Below are 20,234 nucleotides of genomic sequence, written 5' to 3'. Positions count from 1 at the left end.
TGTAGCCAGGACCTGAGCCCGCAGGTCGCCGCCTCGTCATCAGGACGCACTTGCATGGTGTGACTGGGACAGGAGCACAGGCCCCAGCAGTCCTCATAGGAGCGGGGACACGGCAGGGGGAGCCTTGAGGGGCAGCGCTGGCACTTCCTTTTTATCTTAGAGGCCACTGCACTCTCCACTCTGGCATCTGAGCAGTAATAGCTGCCCCTGCCCGGCAAGGAGGTGATTTCACTCATTTACAGTCTATTGGGAACCGACCTTCGCCTACTGGGCAGGCTGTGAGGTTTCCTCCGTAAGAAAAGCAGCCCACGGGAGTATAGGCGGTCCTTTCTGATCAAACACACAGACCTAGGAGTGGATGGGGCTGGAAGCAGGAGGCCTGGTTCCCTCCCCCCTACTCCACAAGGCAGGCTGACCTCCTTTCACACACAGTGCCCATTGTGGCCCGGTTCGTGGGGTGTGGAGAGTCCTGGGGCCGCAGCCACACACCACCCTGGGCCCCTCAGGGGCCACTCTCCTGGGATCAGGGACAAGCTGGGAGAGCAGCTCCCTGCCTCCCTGAACCAGGGCCCTAAGAGAAACCCAGACAGGCTCTGGCTCCTCTTATTCTCAAAGCCTCAGCAAGCCAGACACGGAAGGCTCCCCTGGCGATCTGTTCTGTTTGCCAATCCTTTGCCAGCACAGCCTTGGCGCCTGCCTTTGCTCAACAAGCATCACTGAGCAGCCACCGTGAGAGGAACTGTGCCCTGACACGGGCCACTCCCTGTCCCACATGAAAATCACACCCCACCCAGCAGAACTCTGTCCACAATAGTGGTGGTGATGATGATCAACAACCGCCATTTACTGGGTGCTTACCCTGCGCCAGGCACAGGCAACATGCCTCCCACCAAGAAGCCTGGGAAGTGGTCATGAGCCCAAAATTCTGATGAGAATACTGATGCACAGAGGGGTTAGGCATCTCGTCTGTACAGCTACTAAGGGCAAAGCCAGGGCTGGCTGACTCCACACTTGGCGTCCTTAGTAAGTCTGCTCTACAGCTCCCCAGGCACCTCCTTCCCGTGCCGGCGCAGAGCTGGGAAGAGACAGGCATGCATGGCAGTGCACAGGGCAATGGGGTGGGGCCGTGCCTCCCCCAGTAGCAAGCAGTTGCCAGCTTGTAAGCCAGGAGTGTCCTGTTTCTGGGGGTGTGTAACCCCATCCCCAGCTGCCTTGTCACCTGAGCTGCCTCTTCTGACGACTGCCACCTGGTTCCAGAATCCAAGGAAGAGCAAAGCAGAGCAGAAGCTACACATGCAGAGCAGGCCAGGAGGCAGCTGTGGACGCAGAGATGCAACCACAGTCACAGCAAGTGCTTTCTCCTCCCCACGTCCAGAGCACACCCCAGGAAGGGGCTGCGTATTAACTCCTCTCCCTCCTGGAGGCCTCCCCCTTTCTCCTCCCAGGGCCTGCAGCTGGAGAGCAGAAGCAGACACACCCTAGAGGAATGGGCTGGCTGGGGCCCAGGGGGAGGGCTGCCTTTCCTGGAGCAGGGAGGAGGGCAGCCACGGCACTGCTTAGCTGGGGGCAAGGTTAGGTACTTCCACTTCCCAGTCTTCCCCACGGGTCACTAGGCACAGGCTTTTACTTCATCATTGGTACAAACGTACACCAGGCCCCTCTCATGGCGGGACACTGGACCCCAGAAAGAGTGCCAGGCTCCCCCGACCTTTGGGTCTCTGCTCACCTGTCACCTTCCTGCTGCCACCCTATTTAAATCCCGCCTGATTTATGCTTCTCTGTGTACTCAGCACCCCTGAGAACAATGTTTTCCTTATTTGACTATTATCCATCTCTCCCCACCGCACCAGATGTCAGCGCCACAAGCGAAGCGGTTCTGCCTCTCTGGTCGCTGCTGTACCCTCATCCCTAAACAGAGCCCGGCACAGGGAAGATTTTCAGAAGCAGGGAGGGAGGCTCCGGGGACCCAGCGGGATGTGGTGACTTGGGTACAGGGCACAGTCTGTCAGGGTGTCAGGCCTCCACCCCCCGGCCCCCAGTGCCGCCCACTCCCCACGCTGGCTACAGGAACAGGGTCCTCCCCAGCGGGAACACGGCCCCGTTGTGTGCAGGGCGGCAGATGTGTGGGTCGGGAAGCCTCACAAGGAGGCACAGTGCTCACACAGAGGGAGTCTGTGGACACTTCACAGGGCCTCACTTTTCCTGCCAGGCGCAGCAGCCAAGCCTCGTCCCAGGAGGGGACGTCAGGCCTGGGGGCGCCCGTCCACCTCCCCCCGCCTGTCCTGAGTAGGCTGCAGAGGTGGGGAGAACATTAGGGTTCTTCCCCTCAGCACTGGAATCTATGCCAGGAGATTTTGACATAGCCCAGTCTCAAGGCAGATCTGCCAGTGACACTTGGTTCTGTCTACACAGCATGGCATCCTCATGCCACCCCAAGGGGTGACTGTGGGAAAACTGCAGGGTAAGGGGGAGCCAGAGGGAAATCCAGGACCATCGTGTGGGTTCTCTCTAGTCTGCGGGCCTGAAAAAAGGCTTTCTTCTGCCCTGGTACAGCCACCCGGGCCAGAACCACCCCCAGCGAATTTAATCCCTCACAGCTGGTGGGATCAATTGCCATGGAGAGAAACCTTCCAGGGAGACACAAGCTTTGAGTGGAATGGATTGATTAGGGGCCTCAGTGTCAGGGTAGAAAACCCGGAGCTGGAGAGAAGGGTCCTGCGGGCGAGGAAGGGGAGCCGTTCCCATTCCACCTCTGAGTGCTCAGGGGTGGGGGCAGCGAGCGGCTCTCCCCACGTCTGAACAGAGGAAGCAGGGCAAGAGCAAAACGGTGGGTTCCACAGCTGTTGTGAGATCCCCAGAAATGCCCAGGGGGACTTTGGGGGAGTGAGCAGGAGGGTCTGCAAAGACAGCAGAGGGCAGGCAAAGACGCTCCTTAGACCCGTGAGGGTGGGGATCAAACAGTTTCATGGGCATTCAGACCACCGCTGCTCCTTCTGTGCTGGAAAAATCCAACAAGTCCACACCCCAGGCTCTGGGGAGCCACCTCCCCTGGAACTCTCCAAGAGTCTGCGCCTTGTTCCACCCAGTGCTGGAAGAGTGAGGGGCCTCACCTTCTGAAGGGCAGAGGTGAGGACAACACTAGGGGTGGCCACAGGCCAAGGGATGGGAAGGTTCCAGCATGCTCTAGAGACAACGTTGAAATCCACAGCACTGGGAAGTTTGTAAAAGGTGCACTTCATGCCACCAGACCAGCAAACTGATCTCGATAACCTAATAATAAAATGATTTTTATCGAGTTCAGCCATGTGCCAGGCACCGTGCTGAGCAATTCACTGGTATTATCTCATTTAATCTCCTAAGTAACCCTGGAAGCAGGCGGATGAAGAAAGCGAGACTTAAGGAGCTTAATCGCCTGCCCAAGGTCATAATAATGACATTTTGACGAGTGCTTAAGCCCTGCCAGGTGCTATTCTAAGCACTTTACTGTAGTGACTCGACCCTCACACAATCCTCCCCCATCAACCCGCACCAGGAATCTGCAGCACAGCAGGTCAAGCAACTGCCCAGGGTGGCTGGCAGGACTGGAAGCCAGGCTGCTCGGCTCTGGGGACTGTCCTCTCTGCCACCTCGTGGTCTTCGGGGAAGAGAGGCTGGGCTGAGGGAGCAGTGCATCAACACAGACATCCTTCTTTGTCCCACCACAGGAACCCAGCTCCCCAGGGGCCCACTTCCGCTCAGGCAGGACCTGGCCCGACTCCAAGCCAGGATGCAGATTCTGGATTGGGGAATATGTTCAGAGCAGGGTAATAACATCAGTGGGGAGGCACTGAGCAGCTCCTGGGGCTCCTCCACTGACCCCTCATTCCTGTGGAGAGAGCATCTGACTCTGGGCCCCAGCCTTCATCTCGGCTCACTGTGGCTCTGTCCCGGGCAGCTTCTGACCTGAGGCCAGGGCGGGGACATCTGGGAAGGCCTCTAACAGGGGCCCCATCGGGTCCAAGAGAGCCTGGGCCCTCAAGACACACCTGCCTGCTTCCAGGAACAATCTTGTCCTAGTCTGTCTAATAAGAACCCAATCCAGGAGAGGCCCTGGGAGTCAAGCCTGAGGAGACAATCCCAGGACCAGGTCAGATAGAGCCGCCATTCGTCCCTGGATGGCCCCTCGTAGGGACACACACCAGGAAGCATCTCAGCGGAGATCTAGAGAGAAGAGAGCTGGGGGAGGCAGCCAGCCAAGCCAGGGCTAGAGCCACCACAGGTGATACCCCCAAGAGGCTCGAGACAGAAGCAGAGCCTTGGGGCATGGACACTGAGGAAGCCAGATGACCGAGCCGGGAAGCCCCATTGGCTGTGGGGCTTCAAGCTGGGCAAAGGGGTTCCCAGGAAGTTTAGGAAGACCCACAAAGTCAGGGAAGCAGAAGGGAGGGGACAATCACTGAGGACTGAGCAAGAGTGTAAGCCTCTCACGGGGCCACAGCTCCTCAGCCCAATGCGTGCCAATGTCAGAACACCGTCGCCGGCACCCAGAGCCCTGGGTGAGGGGTCAGAGCTGAGGGACCGCAGGGGCCGCAGCCCTGGCTGTTCTGTGAGATCTGACATCCTGAAGTCCCTGGGGAGACCTGCACAGCAGAGGAACACGGACTCGGGGAGACCCATTCTCCAGAAGCCCTTGCGTCTGGCAGCCCACGGGTCTGGGGACAAAACAGGTTTCCTTGCCTACTTCCACAGCTGCCGGCCGCAGCACCCCAGCCCTCAGACCCTGGTCCCCTGGGCCCGGACTCACTGGGGAGCCTCTGCTTTAGAAACTTCCCCTTTCCAGACCAGAGCTTTCCCATCTGAGAAGCAGGAATAAAAAATTCTCAGGTCTTCTAAAATGCAAACACACACAAAGCTTGTATGAAACATCTCACTAGGTTCTAGCCACATGTACTTCCTTCTGTTCCTCAAAGAGAAGCCAGGTCCCACGTCCCTCACCCAGCTCTGAGCTCAAACGCATCCTCCTGGGGGCGTCTTCCCCAAACACCCTATCTACAGCAGGCCCTCCCTCCACACGGGCAGCATCTTCCCGTTTAATTTCACCCGGGACATTTATTATTGGAAACCATCTTGTTTACCATTTATTCTGTTTCTACCTCCAGCCCCCGAACAGATGTACACAGCCTGAGGAATCCGTCGGTCTCACTCCCTGCTGTATCTCCAGGCCCCAGACCCGTGCCTGGCATCAATAAATCTTTATTGGATGAATGAAAGTGAACACTTGAATGAACAAAAGCTCTTTCAAATCTAAGTACTGGTTAAATTCAAGGCAGTGAGTGTCTCTTTCTCCAGCTAATAATTTAACCACTAGAGTTAAACAGTAAAGGCAACTATAAAACAATTTCTGTTTTTAAAATCAACCCTGAGATGAATCAGACTTAAGGCTCCTTGTAACGTTATCATGACGTGAACGGCAGCGGTCAGCAGGGACAAAAGCATCCTTCAAAGAGCCGGCACAGGGGCTGGCAGAGGTGGGTCATTCTGCTTTAGCGTTTCCAGAGAGCTGTTTGAAGGACAGAGCGATCTCATTCAGACACGTCTGCCACCTCAAAGCCACTGGTGAAGCAAACACAGGATTTCTGTAGCTGAGGCGGCGGCTAGGATGTGGTCGCATGCAAAGCGGTGAGGAGCTCTGGGGCCGAGGTCTGCAGCCCGGTGATTTCAGCAGACGAGAAGTCAGCAGAGCAAGGCTGGTCCTACCGACTCAACCTCCTCTCTCTTCATTCACGTCCCCCAGTCCCGCCCTGGCCAGGCCTCTCAATCATTCCAACTTATGAAACTGGAGGTGGCGCTGGGGCCACCTACCCCTCCAGAGGACAGGTGTAAGCCCAGGGAAGGGTCCTCCCTCTCACCAGGACCCAGTCCAGAGGGGGCAGCCCAGCCCACTGCCACCTCTCCCCTGCGCTCTGCAGGTGACACATGAGGAAGAGGAGGACAACGCCCTAAGTCGTGCCTCCAGAATCAACAGGGAGCCAGCCCAGGAGGTTTCCTTCCCTGGGCCCTGGTGACATCACTCCACAGACCTGTTTGTCCCACAAGCCAGGAGCTGAGACATTTCCTGGCAGGCGAACCTACTGCAGTTTGAGGACTGTGTTTATTTCAGCAAGAGAAAAAACAATCCCGCCTCAATTAAACTTTTCTCCATGGCTCATCCTTCACTGCAGTGGGTGCTGTGGGCCTTTCAGGCCTCGCTAAGCAATGGTACTAAAGAAGGGACACTCAAAGAAGGGAGACTCGCCCATCCCCGCTGGCATCATCCATTCATTCGGCGCACGCACACTGAGTGTGTTCCCTGAGCCAGGCACTCCTGGGTGCTAGGACACAAGAGGAGCCAACACTGTCCCAGCCTGAGGATCTTGGAGTTCAGGGGCCTAGTACTTAGGGGGCTCAGAGGGCAGGCAGTGCAAACCCTCCTCCCATGACCCGGGACCTAAACACATGCCCAACCTTGCATCCGTCCACTTCTGCCGGTTCAGCCACAGTATATCGTGGAGATGGGGAGACAGTGCGAATAACACATGAGAACTGGGGACGCGTAGCAAGGCTTGGGCAGGAGGAAAGCAGCTGATGGCTTCACAAAGAAGGTGACATTTGAGTCCACCCTGAAATCAGGTGAAGAGGAAGGGCATCGCCGACAACACAGCTGGTTGGCCAAAGTGGCTCCGTTCTTCGGGCCGGGCGTCTCAGGTTAGCTGGCTGGGTTTCCCTGTCCCTCAGCCAAGCAGGCCTGGATTTGACTCCAGAGAGTTTCCACATCGAGATGCTGGAATCAAGTGCCCAGTCGGGTTTCAGTCACAAACGGCCCCAGCCTGTCCAGCCTGGGATGCTGGCCTGGGGGCAATGTCAGAAGAGCGGGCATTTCTGCCAAAGGAGTCAGATGCTGGCCAGCCTCCCTGGGGCTTCCCCCTGGAGTATCTTCCCAGAGGACAACGTCACCTGGAAGCAGAGGCCTGCTGTCCTGGAGAAGGGGCCGGCCAGTCTGCAACGTGAGCACCTGCAGGCTCACTCCTCCAGGAACGGGCTGTTCCCCACCTTCCTGTGTCCGCCCAACCCTGGCTGTAGATCTGCTTCTCTTCCAAACTGCCCTCACTCCTCTCTTCATTCATAGTTGGCTAAACTAGGGGCCCAGAACCCAAGAGGGACAGGATTGCTATTTTTTTCTGTCCCACCTGCTTCTCTGTACGCAATGTAACAGCATTTACTCTGCACCAGGCACTATGAAGTCCTGTAAATACTCACAATCACCCCATGACATGGGTACTACTATTACCATCTCCATTTGGCAGGTGAGGAGACCAAGGCAGAGTCTTGCTCTCAACTACTCTGCCACAGCACACCTGTCCATCTCCCACCTCTCCCACCTCCTTCGCTGAAATGAAAACTCTGGGAGGGAACAAGAATGATCTTTATCTTCCTGTAGCACACCCCAAAGCACCAGGAACAAGCCAAAAGACACACAGTAAATGGTCCTCATGAACTGTCATGGGGGCAAACACACACCAAAGGCGGGAAGGGGGAGGGGAGGACTAGCAGCCCCATCCCTACCCTGGACCAAGAGGTCACCAGATACCCAGGGAGCCGAGGGGATTCCGGCAGCCTGGGAGTCAGGAAGTCAGCTGCCTGTCTGAGCATCGCCAAGCAGGCTGATGTGGCAGAACCAGGTGGAGGGCATGTTGGCATGAAACAGCAGCATACGTGGCAGGAAGGGCACAGCTCACTACCCACAACCCACTCCAGCTGGCTCAGGCCTGGGCGGGGGAGGTAAGTGCTCCTGGACTGGCTCCTGTTCGGCTTTGGGGGCAATGCCCTAGGCTGGTTGGGAGCCTGGTTCTCTCTCCTTCTCAGGAAGGAGCCTTGGCTCACCTCTGTTCTTCAGCTATTCAACCAGTCTGTACCTGGTATGTGGGGACCTGAGGAAGAGAAGACAGACCCACCCCTGCCCCCAGGGTCCTGACAGTGGCCCCCATGACAGTGGTGGGACAGAGGTGGGGGGTGTTCTGGCTGTCTACCACATGATTTAGATTTCTCCCCAAACTCGGAGGCCAGAGGAAGTTTTTTCAGGTGAACATTTAAAGGAGGCCCAGAAAGTGGTTAGTGACTTAGAGTGTTTGTAAGGAATAATGAAGACATAAAGCTGGGGGTGTGTAAGTCCACCTGCTCATCAGAGGAGACTCCAGGGAGGAGGGGATGGGTACAAGGCGGAAGGAAGTCAGGGCAGAGGGACCAACGTGTGCAAAAAATGGGAGTCCTGAAGAACACCGCAAACCAGAAACTTGAGTTAAGTTCCCAAACACCTCTTTGTGTCCTGTGGTCTGCCTTTAACAAGAGGGTTCCAAAGAATTCCTGGTCGGGGAAGTTTAAAAAAAAAATAGACCAATGCCTAGGGCCCCAATTCAGAACAAACCACTCTGAATCTCCAGAACCTAGGCACTGACATTTTTAAAAACCTCCCCACGTGATTCTAACACCATGCCGTCCAATATGGTAGCCTCTGGCCACAGTGGCTACTGAGCAACTGAAATGTGAGAGCCCAGAGTGAGATGTGCTGAGTGTCCAACACACAATGGATTTTGACGACTTAGGAGGAAAAGAATGTAAAATATCCCACTCATAATTTTTATAGTGATTCCATGTTGAACTGGTTATATTCTGGATACACGGGGCTAAAGAAAATACACAACTAAAATGAATTTCGCCTGTCTCTGCTGTCTTCATGTAGCTCAATAATCTAAAAATTATACACATGGCTCATATTCTGTTTCTATTGGACAGTGCTGTTATAACACGAGCCGGGGCTGTGAAGTCCGTGTCAATAAATGTTAATCTTTACCAGTCTGCAGTTCCAGAGAGGCTGCTGAGGCGCAGGAGGGGCACGTGTCACTGACCCGGAACATTGAACCCGTGAACTGTTGTCTGCCGGCTGGCCCCCCTCCACAGTTCCACCCCCAGTGGAAACCCCCAGCTCCTGGGTAGTCTCACCGCTATGCCTGTATCTAACGCCCACCCTGGGGCTTGGCTCACTGAGCAGCATGGCCCCTCTCTCTCGTCCTGACCTGAGAGGAAGGAAGCTTTGGGGCTCTATTTCCATATCCTGCAGGGGAAACTGAGGCCCAGAGAAGCAAAGGGGCTCTTAGATAAGGAAGAAGCAAGGCTGAGTTGAGCATTTCTAAGACCCCTATCTGCTGAGTCCTCACCACGATAGGCCTCAAAGACGGGTCTCCTCTCTGGTGGACGGTCTGAAATAGTTCTCAAATTTTAAAGCATTTTTTGGGGTGGGGAAGGAGGGAGAAAGACAGCTGCCTGACTATGCGCACAGCACTCTACTACGTGTTTGCATTCTGTATGCGTTAGTTGCCTATCACTGCTATAACAAATCACCACAAACTCAGTGGATTAAAAGCACAAATTTATCATCTTACAGTTCTGGAAGTCGGAAGTCCAAGATGAGTCTTATGGAGCTAAAATCAAGGTGCCGGCAGGGCTGTTTCTTTCTACAGGCTCTATGGAAGAATTTATTGCCTGCCTTTTTTGGATTCTAGAAGATGCCCATGTTCCTCAGCTGGCAGCCCCTTCCTCCCTCTTCGAAGCCAGCAATGGCCGGTGGAGTCCTCCTCATACCTCATATGGCATCACTCTGACTCCTTCCACCTCTCTCTTCCTCATTAAAGGCCCTGGGATTCCATTGGGCCCATCTGGATAACCCAGGCTACGCCCCCTATTTTAAGGTCAGCTGATTAACATTTTCTTACCAAGGACTAGAACATATTCACAGGTTCCAGGCATCAGGACACATAAATCTTTGAGAGGCTGTTATTCAGCCTTCCTCACCGTATCTACACCTTAAGACAGCCGTAGGAGGTAGACTGAATTATCTCTATTTTTACAGATGAGGAAACAAATTCAGGACTTAAGCAACTTGCCCAGGGACACAGGCGAGCACTCAGATCTACCTGCCTACAAGCACTTTCCATGACATCACACCATCTTTTAATGGTACAGGCAATTTTCAGGTTCAGAATGCAGGCATACTGTACTCTATAGCATTCTGTATTCAGAATACTGCAACACCAACAAAAAGCCAATCCTATCACCTCCATTTTGAAAAGGGTTTTATCACCAAAGGACTAAAGTCATGGGGAAGAACTGAGCAGCTTTCTAGACATTCCCCCTGGGATTACACACACACACACACACACACACACACACACACACACACACACTCTCTCTCTCACCATACAACAATCACAAGGACCAGCTATCCTCCCTGAACACTCCTGACTGGGTGGGGAAGGGACCTTTGCAAAACAGGGCGTGGCTTGTCAAGAAAGCTAATATGGAAGCATTTTCCTCCTCCTGGCTCAGGAGCCCAAGAGGAAAGGCGAGGCTGGCAGAACGGTGACTTAAATTCTAAGCAAGCCAAAGTGCTCCTCTGGGACACGGGGCACTGTGGTCAACGTGGAGACAGAGGCAGCGTATTCCACAGGGAAGGTGGGCCCATGGACGGGGCATGCTATTTTCTGTCCACAGGGAGACATGCAAGCAGCAACCTCAGCTCTCCAGGTCCTTTCCACCAACGGGGCCTGGCTGGCGGCTCACTAGATATTTCTGGGAGCGATCTAATTAAATATTAACCATGCACAAAACCTTATTCCTACATCCCTCAATAAGTCACTCTGACGACAAGCAAACTCAGACACTGAACCCAAACTCTACCTTTCCAGAGAAAAGGGCCCTGGAATGGGTAAATCCTATGAGATTCACCCATTAGAAAGTTATTCATTATAAGTGACCCTCTCAGACGCTGAGAAAAACCCAATGGCAAAACCAAAACAAAATACCTTCTAGTTTACCAAGCCACCCACTAAAATGTGTAGACCTATAATCAGAGTTCTCTTTGACATTAAAGAAGGTTGCCCTTGATTTATAACTTAAGATCAATGAAGTTGGCCCTTTAAATTCCACCTCCTCTACGAAACAATCAGACCTCTTTATCCTCAAAAGCATGGAGAAAATCTAAAACTCAGTGAATAAATAAAGCTTGTGACAACACCCAGATTCTCTCTGCCAATTAAATTTTTCTCCCCATTCCTTCCGCAAGTTCCTGGCACAATTAATTATGCATTAATAACTTTAAATTAAATGCCACATTTGTTTTCACGATGGGCTGTCCGGGCTGAAAATACACCGTAGGCCAGATGATGATGATGATCACAAGGATAAATTAATACTTTGCGGCCAGGTTGGTTCCAGCGCTTGGCTTTCACATAGCCTTGATGTCTCAAGGTTTTACTATCATTTTCATTGTTAATTACAAGCACAAAGGTGAGAAGGTCTCCCTGAGTTTTTCTTATTTCAAAACGAAAGCTGTTGCAGGCTGCATGTGCTAACTTGATTTGAAAGCAACTGCAGACGTCACGGCTCTCTGCAGGGAGAGGTGGGAAGGAACTTGCTAAAGGCAGCCACAAATGTCATCATCCTGCTTCAGACAGAGGTGGGTGGGGTCCTTTTGGCTTGTTTGATTTCTAAAGTAAAAGTTTTCTGCTATTTCAGTCTTGGTTGACTTATTCTGGCAAATGAGCAAGTCTGCTCTCCCCTCCCCGGGGCATAAGAACACCCCAGTGTTGGTAAAATAAAAAGGAACAGAAAAGCAGAAACACAGCGACACCTGCATGGTGGGGTCTCAGCAGGAGCACATGTAGAAATACACACCATTGTTTAATTTTTAAAACAGCCTTCTCAGGATAGGCCATGCTCTGGAGGAGATGCCGGCGCGTGGGAAGTGCGGGAAGGGAGCCCGAGGAAGTTTCTATCTGTCAGGCGCTGGAATTTAATAAGGGGGTGTGAACCTATTTATATATGTGGGCCAGCGCACCGGCAAACAAGTCTGGCTGCATACGTGCAACTTTTCGCCAAGTAGATAATGAGATATTGTGCGGCCCTGGAAAACAGCTCAGGAGAAAAGGAAACAGGGAGTTTCCTTCAAGGAAATGCACTGCCTCCCTGAGGTGGGGGCATTTTTATAAGGCGTGGAAGCAGGTGGCAGGAGCCCGTCTGCAGGAGCCGGGGAGGGCAGCACCGCCAGGGCAGAGAAACCGTCGGCCCGCGCCGGCAGGACGCACCCCGACCCCGCCGGGCGCCTCCGCGTCTCGGCCCCGCTCCACCTGGGTCCCCCGCCACCTCGCTCCCCGGCCACCTGGGTCCCGCCGCCTCGCTCCCCGGGCCGCATCTCGGTCGCCCACCACCTCGCTCCCCGGGCCGCATCTCGGTCGCCGCCACCTCGCTCCCCCGCCACCTCGGCCGGGCTCCGGCGCGCGCTTCCGGTCCACCTGCGCGCGGGGCGACCGGGCGGCGGAGGCCGGGGAGCGAGGCGGCGCGGGCGGCCCCAGCCCTGGGCGCTCGGAGGCGGGCAGGCCGGGCCCTGAGGGACGCGCGCGAGGGGCCGGGGAGAGGGCGCCGCCCGCCCTCCCTCCCTCCCTCCCGCCCGCCCGCCCGCCCGCGGCCCCGCCGCTCGCCTGGGTCTTGTCGAACTGCTCGCGCTCGGCCTCCAGGCTGTGGCCCGGCCTGCGGCTCAGCACCCGCGCCGGCACGTTCTTGATGCTGTTCATCCTGCCGGCCCGCCGCCCGCGCTCCCGGCCCGGCTCCGCGCGACTGAGCGCGTCACCGCCGGCGCCCGAGCCTAGGCACCGCGAGGCCCGCACGGCGCCCGCCGGGGGAGGAGCCCGGCCCCGCCCCTCGCCCCGCCCCCGCCCCGCCTCCCGCCAGGCGAGCCGCAAGCCAGCGCCCCCTCCACACCTCCACCCTCCCCTCTCAAGGCCGAGCGAAAACACCCGTGCTTCCTCCTTCCTCAGAACTCCGGGCGCGGGCCAATTCCCTTCCTCCCGACACACCCTCCACCCCGGACACTAAGTCCTGTCTACACCAGGCCAGGATCTGGTTAATTGGAGAAAACTTGGCCTAAGTGAATCTGACCAATGGAAGCACAACTAGCCTTTTTCACTTTTCCTTTTTAGTCTTATATTGACTTATGTGTCAAAAATGCATACAATTAAGCTGTCCTCTCTTTGTGCATCTCTAACGTAACTGCAGTTGTTATCAGTGCGGGGCTGTGGGATGAAATTTCAGAGACTGCAGGCTCCAGCATGCAGACGCCTTGCCAGAGTAAGGGGACCGGGAGGCAGGGCTGGGACAGCCTGCAGACAGATCTGAACAAAACACAGTGCTGGGCCATCGAAGTGCATCGGAAAGATGCCGCAGGAGGTGGTGTGAGACTTTTAAAACCATTATTATTGGTTTGCTTTTTAAATTATTGGGCACAAACAAGACTGAAGTAAAAAAATCACAGTTCTCCCAAGTGTGTGCTCTCAAATGGTTATTTTGTTTCTGCTATCCTCAGCTTTCCTCTCAGAATATAGGTGTGAAATCGCCCAATACAGGAACCAAGAGGGAAGGTGATGCCTACATAACCCTGAACATTGTCTCCGGACCCTTTCTGTAACCTCACGGATTCCTGGCTGCCTGGGTCCAGAGCTGATGCTGGGTACTGGAAAGATGTATTTGACAGAGCTCTCCTCTCACTCTAGAGAAATTAACCATGCTTTCTGTAATTCCAATCACTGAAAAGCTTCTTTACCAGAATAACAATAGCTAATATTTATTGAATGCTTATTGTTTGCTAGACACTGGGCTAAACCCTTTACATGTATTATTTCATATTTAATCCTCAGCACCCTGGTCAATAGCTGTGGTCAAAGTCCACAGTAAAGGAGTTTGCTGGCTCCGTACCAGCTGTTTCTCAGACTCCTCTTTCGACTTGAACAAAAGCAGTTTTCCTGTCATCTTCACACTTAACACAGTATCTTCTTTTAATCGAGGCAGCAACCCCTCTGGATCTGTGATGTCTGCCACAGTGACTTAACATTAGCAACCAACTACCACTCTTCTTAAGAATAGAGTTATTTCTGTGCCAGACACTGTGCTCAACATGTGTTGGGATCCCAGAGCACTTGGCTAAAACATCTCTAGTGACTTGTAACTTATCTGCTTGTAAGCAAGGTTTTCAGCTACCAGAGGTCAAGGACCACTCTGTCTTACTCAGTTTCATACACTCAGTGCCTAGCAGGGTGCCTGGTGCATCAGCAATGTTCAATAAACGCCCGTGAAATGAAGGGCTGAAAGTGAGTAAACAACTCCCCATAATTTGGTACACTTCACCATATGGCTCAGTTTTATGAAAGAGCATTCCTGGGGACACAAGGATACAAGCTTCCCCACTCTTAGTTTGTCTAGGTTCATCTCTCAGAACATCTCAGACAGGACACCTGGTTCTAGTACTGGCTCCATCCCTGGTTGGCTGAGATTCTCATGTCATTAGAATCAAGGTGCCAGTTTGGTGTATCTCCAGGGTTGTTTAATGCTTCCCCCAGACTATTACAAAGGCAAAGTGTTTGGGATACAAATTAGACTTTGTTTCAAGGAAAACCCAAGAAGACAAACAGTAGCATTTACATCATTGGGCTTACTAAAATGATGGTGCTGCAATCCCCAGTGCCTCATTAACACATGTGTATGATCTAGCCCCAGCTTCTCTGTCCAGCTTCATCTTGCGCCATCCTAGTCCATTAGGTTTGAAAATATGTCATACTCCTTCCCACCTCAGGGCCTTTGCACATGCTGTTACCATTGTCTGGAATGCTCTTCCTCCTCCTGTTTGCCAGTTAGCATCTACTCCTTTTTTAGCTTAGTTCAGACGTCACTTCCTCAGGGAAGCCTTCCCAGAACCCTCCACCTAGGCCCCTAGCTCAAAGCATTATTTCATAGCACTTACCAGTTTTCTATGACCTCTTTGTGATTATTTGATTAAGGTCTATCTCTTCCACTAGACTGTAAACAAGGATTGAGTCTGCTTTGCTCACTTTGTGCCTCCAGTGGCCAGCAAAGCAGTACTTACTGTGTACTCAAATTATTTTGTTCTTTTCTGTTTAGATCTCCTGAGCTCGCATTTGGCTGAGAACCCAGAAATCATCCTTTATGGGACTGATTCATACGCCCTCTTCGTTTGACAAACTCCTCTCAAAAACCATCCTGGTTTTAACCTCCCTTGTCAGCTGTGGTCCTGATTAATGTGTCTGGTTTCTTAATCTGATCTTAGTCACTGTTTTCTATCACGTAGGAAGTGGTTAAGATTATTCTGTTTAAGACTGAGAATGATGAACTTTCCTGAAATGGACCCTAACAAAATCGTCGCCAAATGGCTCAAGAGAAGCAAAGGTACATTACTTCGAAACAATCACATTAACGACACTACAGAACTCCAGGGAAGGAAAATCTCAGGTCAAGGCCACCGAGAAAAACTCCAGGATCAATTAGTCAGAGCAGACACAGGTTTCGATCCTCAGCCACGTTCCTGAAATGAACCAGCCCTACCCCAGGGCCTCTCAGTTCCACGCATTCTACTGGCACTTTTTAGGTAAAACTGCTGTTAGTGTTTATTATCTTGATTCAGAATTTCTTTCTTTTGGGCTATTTCTATTTCTGTTTAAAAGATCTATTCACAAATTCTAAAAATACCCTTATATCAGTCTCTTCTGATGGCTGAGAATTTCTGGCAGGCAAATTACAGTATAATTTAGTTGCCTCCTCTTAAGATGAAAGAATGCTGATGACAAAATATACACGCTAAAATCTAGTTTTATCTTGCAACTATTTCAAACACACTGAGGCTGCCTCTCTGTAACAGAAATTGCTCACACATTTAAATAACTTAGGTTGAGATAGACAAATTGATAATATGAAGATTTCCCATTTTTTAATTCCACATGTTATAATTCACAATAATGTGTTGGGGTAAGAACAGGTACTGTAGATACTATAACCCTATGAGTTAAAATATACTAAGCCACAAAATAATGTCTGACTTTTTTCAAATCCTTTAGTTTCCCAAATTTTCCTACTTAGACCTGATCAGTGTTCTCCTTTCACCAGGCAAATTGACATGTTGCCATGAACCTATCAGAAGGATAAGGAGAGGGGCTGGCCTGGTGGCGCAGTGGTTAAGTGCACAAGTTCTGCTTCAGCAGCCCCAGGGTTCGCTGCTTCGGATCCCAGGTGCGAACATGGCACCGCTTATCAAGCCATGCTATGGCAGGCATCCCACACAGAAAGTAGAAGAAGGGCACAGATGTTAGCTCAGGGCCAGTCTTCCTCAGCAAAAAGAGGAGTATTGGCGGCAGATGTTAGCTCAGGGCTAATATTCCTCAAAAAAAAAAAAAGAGAAGGAGAAAATTTAATATTTTGTTTCTCAGACTGGAAGTCAGCCTGTCCAGGGACATTTTAGGTTTCCAATTTGGAGGGGATAGTTGAGAATCAGCTATACCTTCCTCAGACTTGCTCTGTACAAACCAGCGTAGGCTGAGGGAGAAAGGAAGCATTTAGAAAGAACATAGCCAAACCTCACCCAATTTCTCTTTTCAGCACCCTAATTAAAAAGGCTAAATGGGGTGGCTCCTCCACTCTCATGAAAATCATCTCTGAAGCAGCACTGAAACCTTTTAACAAAGCGGCATTTATACAGCACAATAGAACTTTGATTATCTGCAATGCTTAAAAAAATACACTCCCATTCCTGAGGAAATTAACTCGCCAGGTTCGTTTTCAAGCAACTAACTTTCCTATTTAACCACTGTATAATAAACAGAAACCAAAGAAAATTACTTTTTATTATTAAAAATATTTTTTATTGACTGAAGCTGATCAATTCTCTTAGAAGGGACAGAGAGGCACATAGTATATTCTTCAAAAAATTAAATTACTTTACAAGTTAAAACATAAGTGCTTTAGTCTTTAATGATAAAAAAAAAATACATATAAGACTTGATCTGCCAGCAAGGTTTTGTTTGTTTGAGTAGACGGGACTACAGACCCCGACAACATTGGGCTCTGCTCAGCTTTGGGACAGAAGGACCGCGACTGTCAGTAACCGAGGAGCTAATTCCAGTTAAAAATATTTTATATTATATCATTTCATGTCTATTTACACAGCAAAGTCCAGAGCTAAAACCACAAGAGAAGAGAATACTTTTTCTCATATATTTGGAGCTGACTCTGATAAACCACTAGTTGTAATTTAAATGTATGCATAGCTTTAAAAAAATCAGATAGTTAAAATAGCATTTTATATGCAGGCTTCTCTATTTTGATTAAAGAGCTTTTCTAGTATTTAACCGTCGTATACAAACAATATACAATAAGGGCTAATTTCTTGCACATGAAAAATATTTCTTACATAAGAAAATGGGTAATTTGAAAAACAAAATATAGATGTTTAAAAATTCACTTTCAGTTTCTGCTCCCCTTTGGTATTAAATGTTGCTCACAAAGGATTACAATCCTCTTTTTGTTTTCAAAGGTGAAGTCCCAGGTATTGATGTCTGCTTCCTGCCTTCCACATAGATGAGAAATCGGCTTCTACAGGAAGGAAACGCAGTTAATAGAATCAAAATCGATGAGGGCTGCCCGGCGTGCTCTAGGCTCCGGGCTCTCAGACATTAACTACACATCCTGATCTTCATCAACACACGGCCGTGCCAGATATTCTAAATATGAAAACTTCCCAGCAAAGGGCGAGAACAGGAGAGAGGGATCAAGGGAGAGGGCTTCTTAAGCTCACTGCTCCCACGGTTTTCTGCTCTTGCGCTTACACTGAAAACAACTGACATGATTATACTTCGTAACTGGATTCTAAAGAGCCTTTGCATATGAAATGAAGGTTTGATAGAAGAAAACACAAATCAAGAAAGTGGTTACTGGGTCAATAAACCTTTTTATAAAACTTGAAACCCCCAGGAAAAGACTTCTTTCCAGACAGACATTCAGATGAAATGCTGAAATGTTCATTTAGATTCCGATTTTGAAAGCTGTACGTATTCATTTCCTTAGGTTAAAAATCTGGGTACTGAGAACAAGAACTTTTTGATCTGCATTTCTCTTACAAGTAACTGCCATTTTCCTCTGATTAAATTTAGAAGGTATGTATAAATAGGTCAAGCACAAGAGAAAGGATTACAGGGCGTCCAAATGCATGGCCTTGACTCCACATTATCAATGTTCCCAAGTTACTTATTAAATGCCAACTGAGACACAGGTGAGACAAGCAAAGGTGACTTACCCACGATCACAACAAAGACTGGAGTTGACTTTTGTTTTCTCTAATTACTGAGAAAGGTATTTTTTTGAGCTGACTCTTCTGAGACTTCTAAATTCTACAAAACAAATCCCAAATCAGTACCCAGGAAAGGAAAACTAGAAAATACTTAAGAAGACAATACACAAACATAGCAGAATTGCCTTTAAAAGACCTTTGGGAATTAATGGAATAGAAGGAAGTAATTTCATCAACTACCATCCATCCGTCCAACAAAGAGGTAGGGATTTCCTACTCCTGTGTGGGGCCCTCTGTCCCTCATGGCATCGTAGGAATGCTGTTTGCTTTACCATATGTGTCATTGCTAAACTCTGGCAATCAGCTAATGCCCAAATATAAGCGGCTCTTTGTCAGCCCAACATAGACGATGTGGTGAGCCCTTAATGAAGCAACAGTCATCAGAAGAATCAACAAGTCTAAGTGTTATAATTCATTAAAGTGCCTACTGAGGGCTTAGTTAGCATTGTTAAGTTTGGGGGAGATATTTAAAAAAGAAGAGAAGAAGGAGGAAAGAGGAGGAGGATGACACCTGGCCAGACACGGGTACTCGCAGGTGATGAACTTCAGCATGCAGGGTAAGCTGCCTTCTCAGCCTCTTCCTCCTTCCCGTGGGGCCTCTATCTGAGCCATCCGAGGATTATTCTCCGAGCTTCCAGACGTCTGTGCTTTTACTCACGCTGCTTCCTCTCTACTCAAATAGCCCTCCTATATTTTACAATCTGATGTATTTTATTTTATTCATTTAAAAACATTATTCTAGGGGCCAGCCCCATGGCCGAGTGGTTAAGTTCACATACTCTGCTTTGGTGGCCCAGGGTTTCGCCAGTTCAAATCCTGGGTGCAGACATGGCACCGCTCGTCAGATGATGTGGCATCCCATATGCCACAACTAGAAGGACCCACAACTAAAAATACACAACTATGTACTGGGGGGCTTTGGGAGAAAAAGGAAAAATAAAATCTTAAAAAAAAAACCCAAGAAACAAAACATTATTCTAAAAGGCCTCTACCAGTCTGCCACAAATAATACCAACAGTCTCACAACAGTCCTGAGGATGTCCAGTCCCATGTTCTAGTCAAAATTCCAAGTTCAGTTTCAGGCTGAGTCCCTCCCCATTCCCACACTTCAGGAAAGTAGAAAGCCTGCTGTGGGGGAAGGTGAGTGGTCAGCTGTGCTGTGTTTTACTCTTTCTTTCCTTTTTCCCCTATTTTTAAATTATTGGTTTTTTTTAATAGTTGATATACTGACATGATTTGAAAATAAAAACAATGTATATTCTTATTCCTGCCCCCTTTTGTACATATGTAGAATACCACATAAATCTTTCAGGATCTTGCTTCTTTTCACTTAATAATATATTCTGGAAACATTTACACATCCAAGATCTTCCCCATTCTGTTTCATGGCTGGGTAATATTCCAGTGTGTGGACATACCATAGCTATTCACTCAGTTCCTTTTTGCTGGACACTTGGATCATTTCCTAACTTTTGCTATGATAAAGCAATGGTGCAATGAAAAACTCATACATATGCTACTTTACACACATGCAGATATAACTGTACGAGAGATTCCTAAAGTGACACTGCTGCATTAAAGGGTCAGTTCTGCAATTTTCAGGAAATATTGCCAAGTTCCCTGCCAGAAGGACTGCATCACTTTGTGCCAGCACCATAGGGCCTGTTTTAGAGAAAGGCTTTGAAACGAGACTCTTGTCTTTATTAACAGATGGCAAAGCCCTGGTGAGGCAGACAGAACTCTCAGAACTCTACCCTGCTTCCTTACTGCAAAAATTAAGAACTTTTTACAAAATTATTTGCTTTTTCTGTAACTAGCTATACCCAGTTCAAAGAACTAGAAGAGAGGAGTTTGTAAAGTCCGTGGCCAAGGGGATTTCTGTTCATTAAATTCTGTTTTCCTAACATCTCTAGAATTAGTTAACAATCCACAAGAAAATATATTACGTCTGGAGCCGATACTTTTTCCAAATAAGTGATAT

General features: G+C 50.0%; 1 protein-coding gene across 10 annotated transcripts in view; it reads right to left on the bottom strand.

Moving 5' to 3' along the window:
- HIP1R (huntingtin interacting protein 1 related) overlaps positions 1–20,234 on the bottom strand; it is a 69,841-nt gene that overhangs the window by 16,260 nt on the left and 33,347 nt on the right. For 2 of the 10 annotated variants that reach the window (XR_011542449.1, XR_011542448.1), the window contains exon 1: positions 12,549–12,761. The exons of 6 other annotated variants lie outside the window; for them this stretch is intronic. Coding sequence is in view for 2 of the 4 variants with exons in the window: in XM_070629166.1 (XP_070485267.1) it covers positions 12,549–12,641 (93 nt within the window). In the remaining 2 variants the exon portion in view is untranslated. Of the gene's footprint in view, positions 1–12,548; positions 12,765–16,746; positions 17,500–18,199; positions 18,294–20,234 lie in introns of those variants that run through there. 2 more of the 10 variants (XM_008518472.2, XM_070629166.1) reach the window with 2 other exon arrangements.

This window comes from Equus przewalskii, chromosome 7 (assembly GCF_037783145.1).
Source record: "Equus przewalskii isolate Varuska chromosome 7, EquPr2, whole genome shotgun sequence".
Lineage (NCBI taxonomy): Eukaryota > Metazoa > Chordata > Mammalia > Perissodactyla > Equidae > Equus > Equus przewalskii.
The sequence above is the reverse complement of the archived record's forward strand: the minus strand, read 5'-3'. Positions and strand labels throughout refer to the sequence as shown.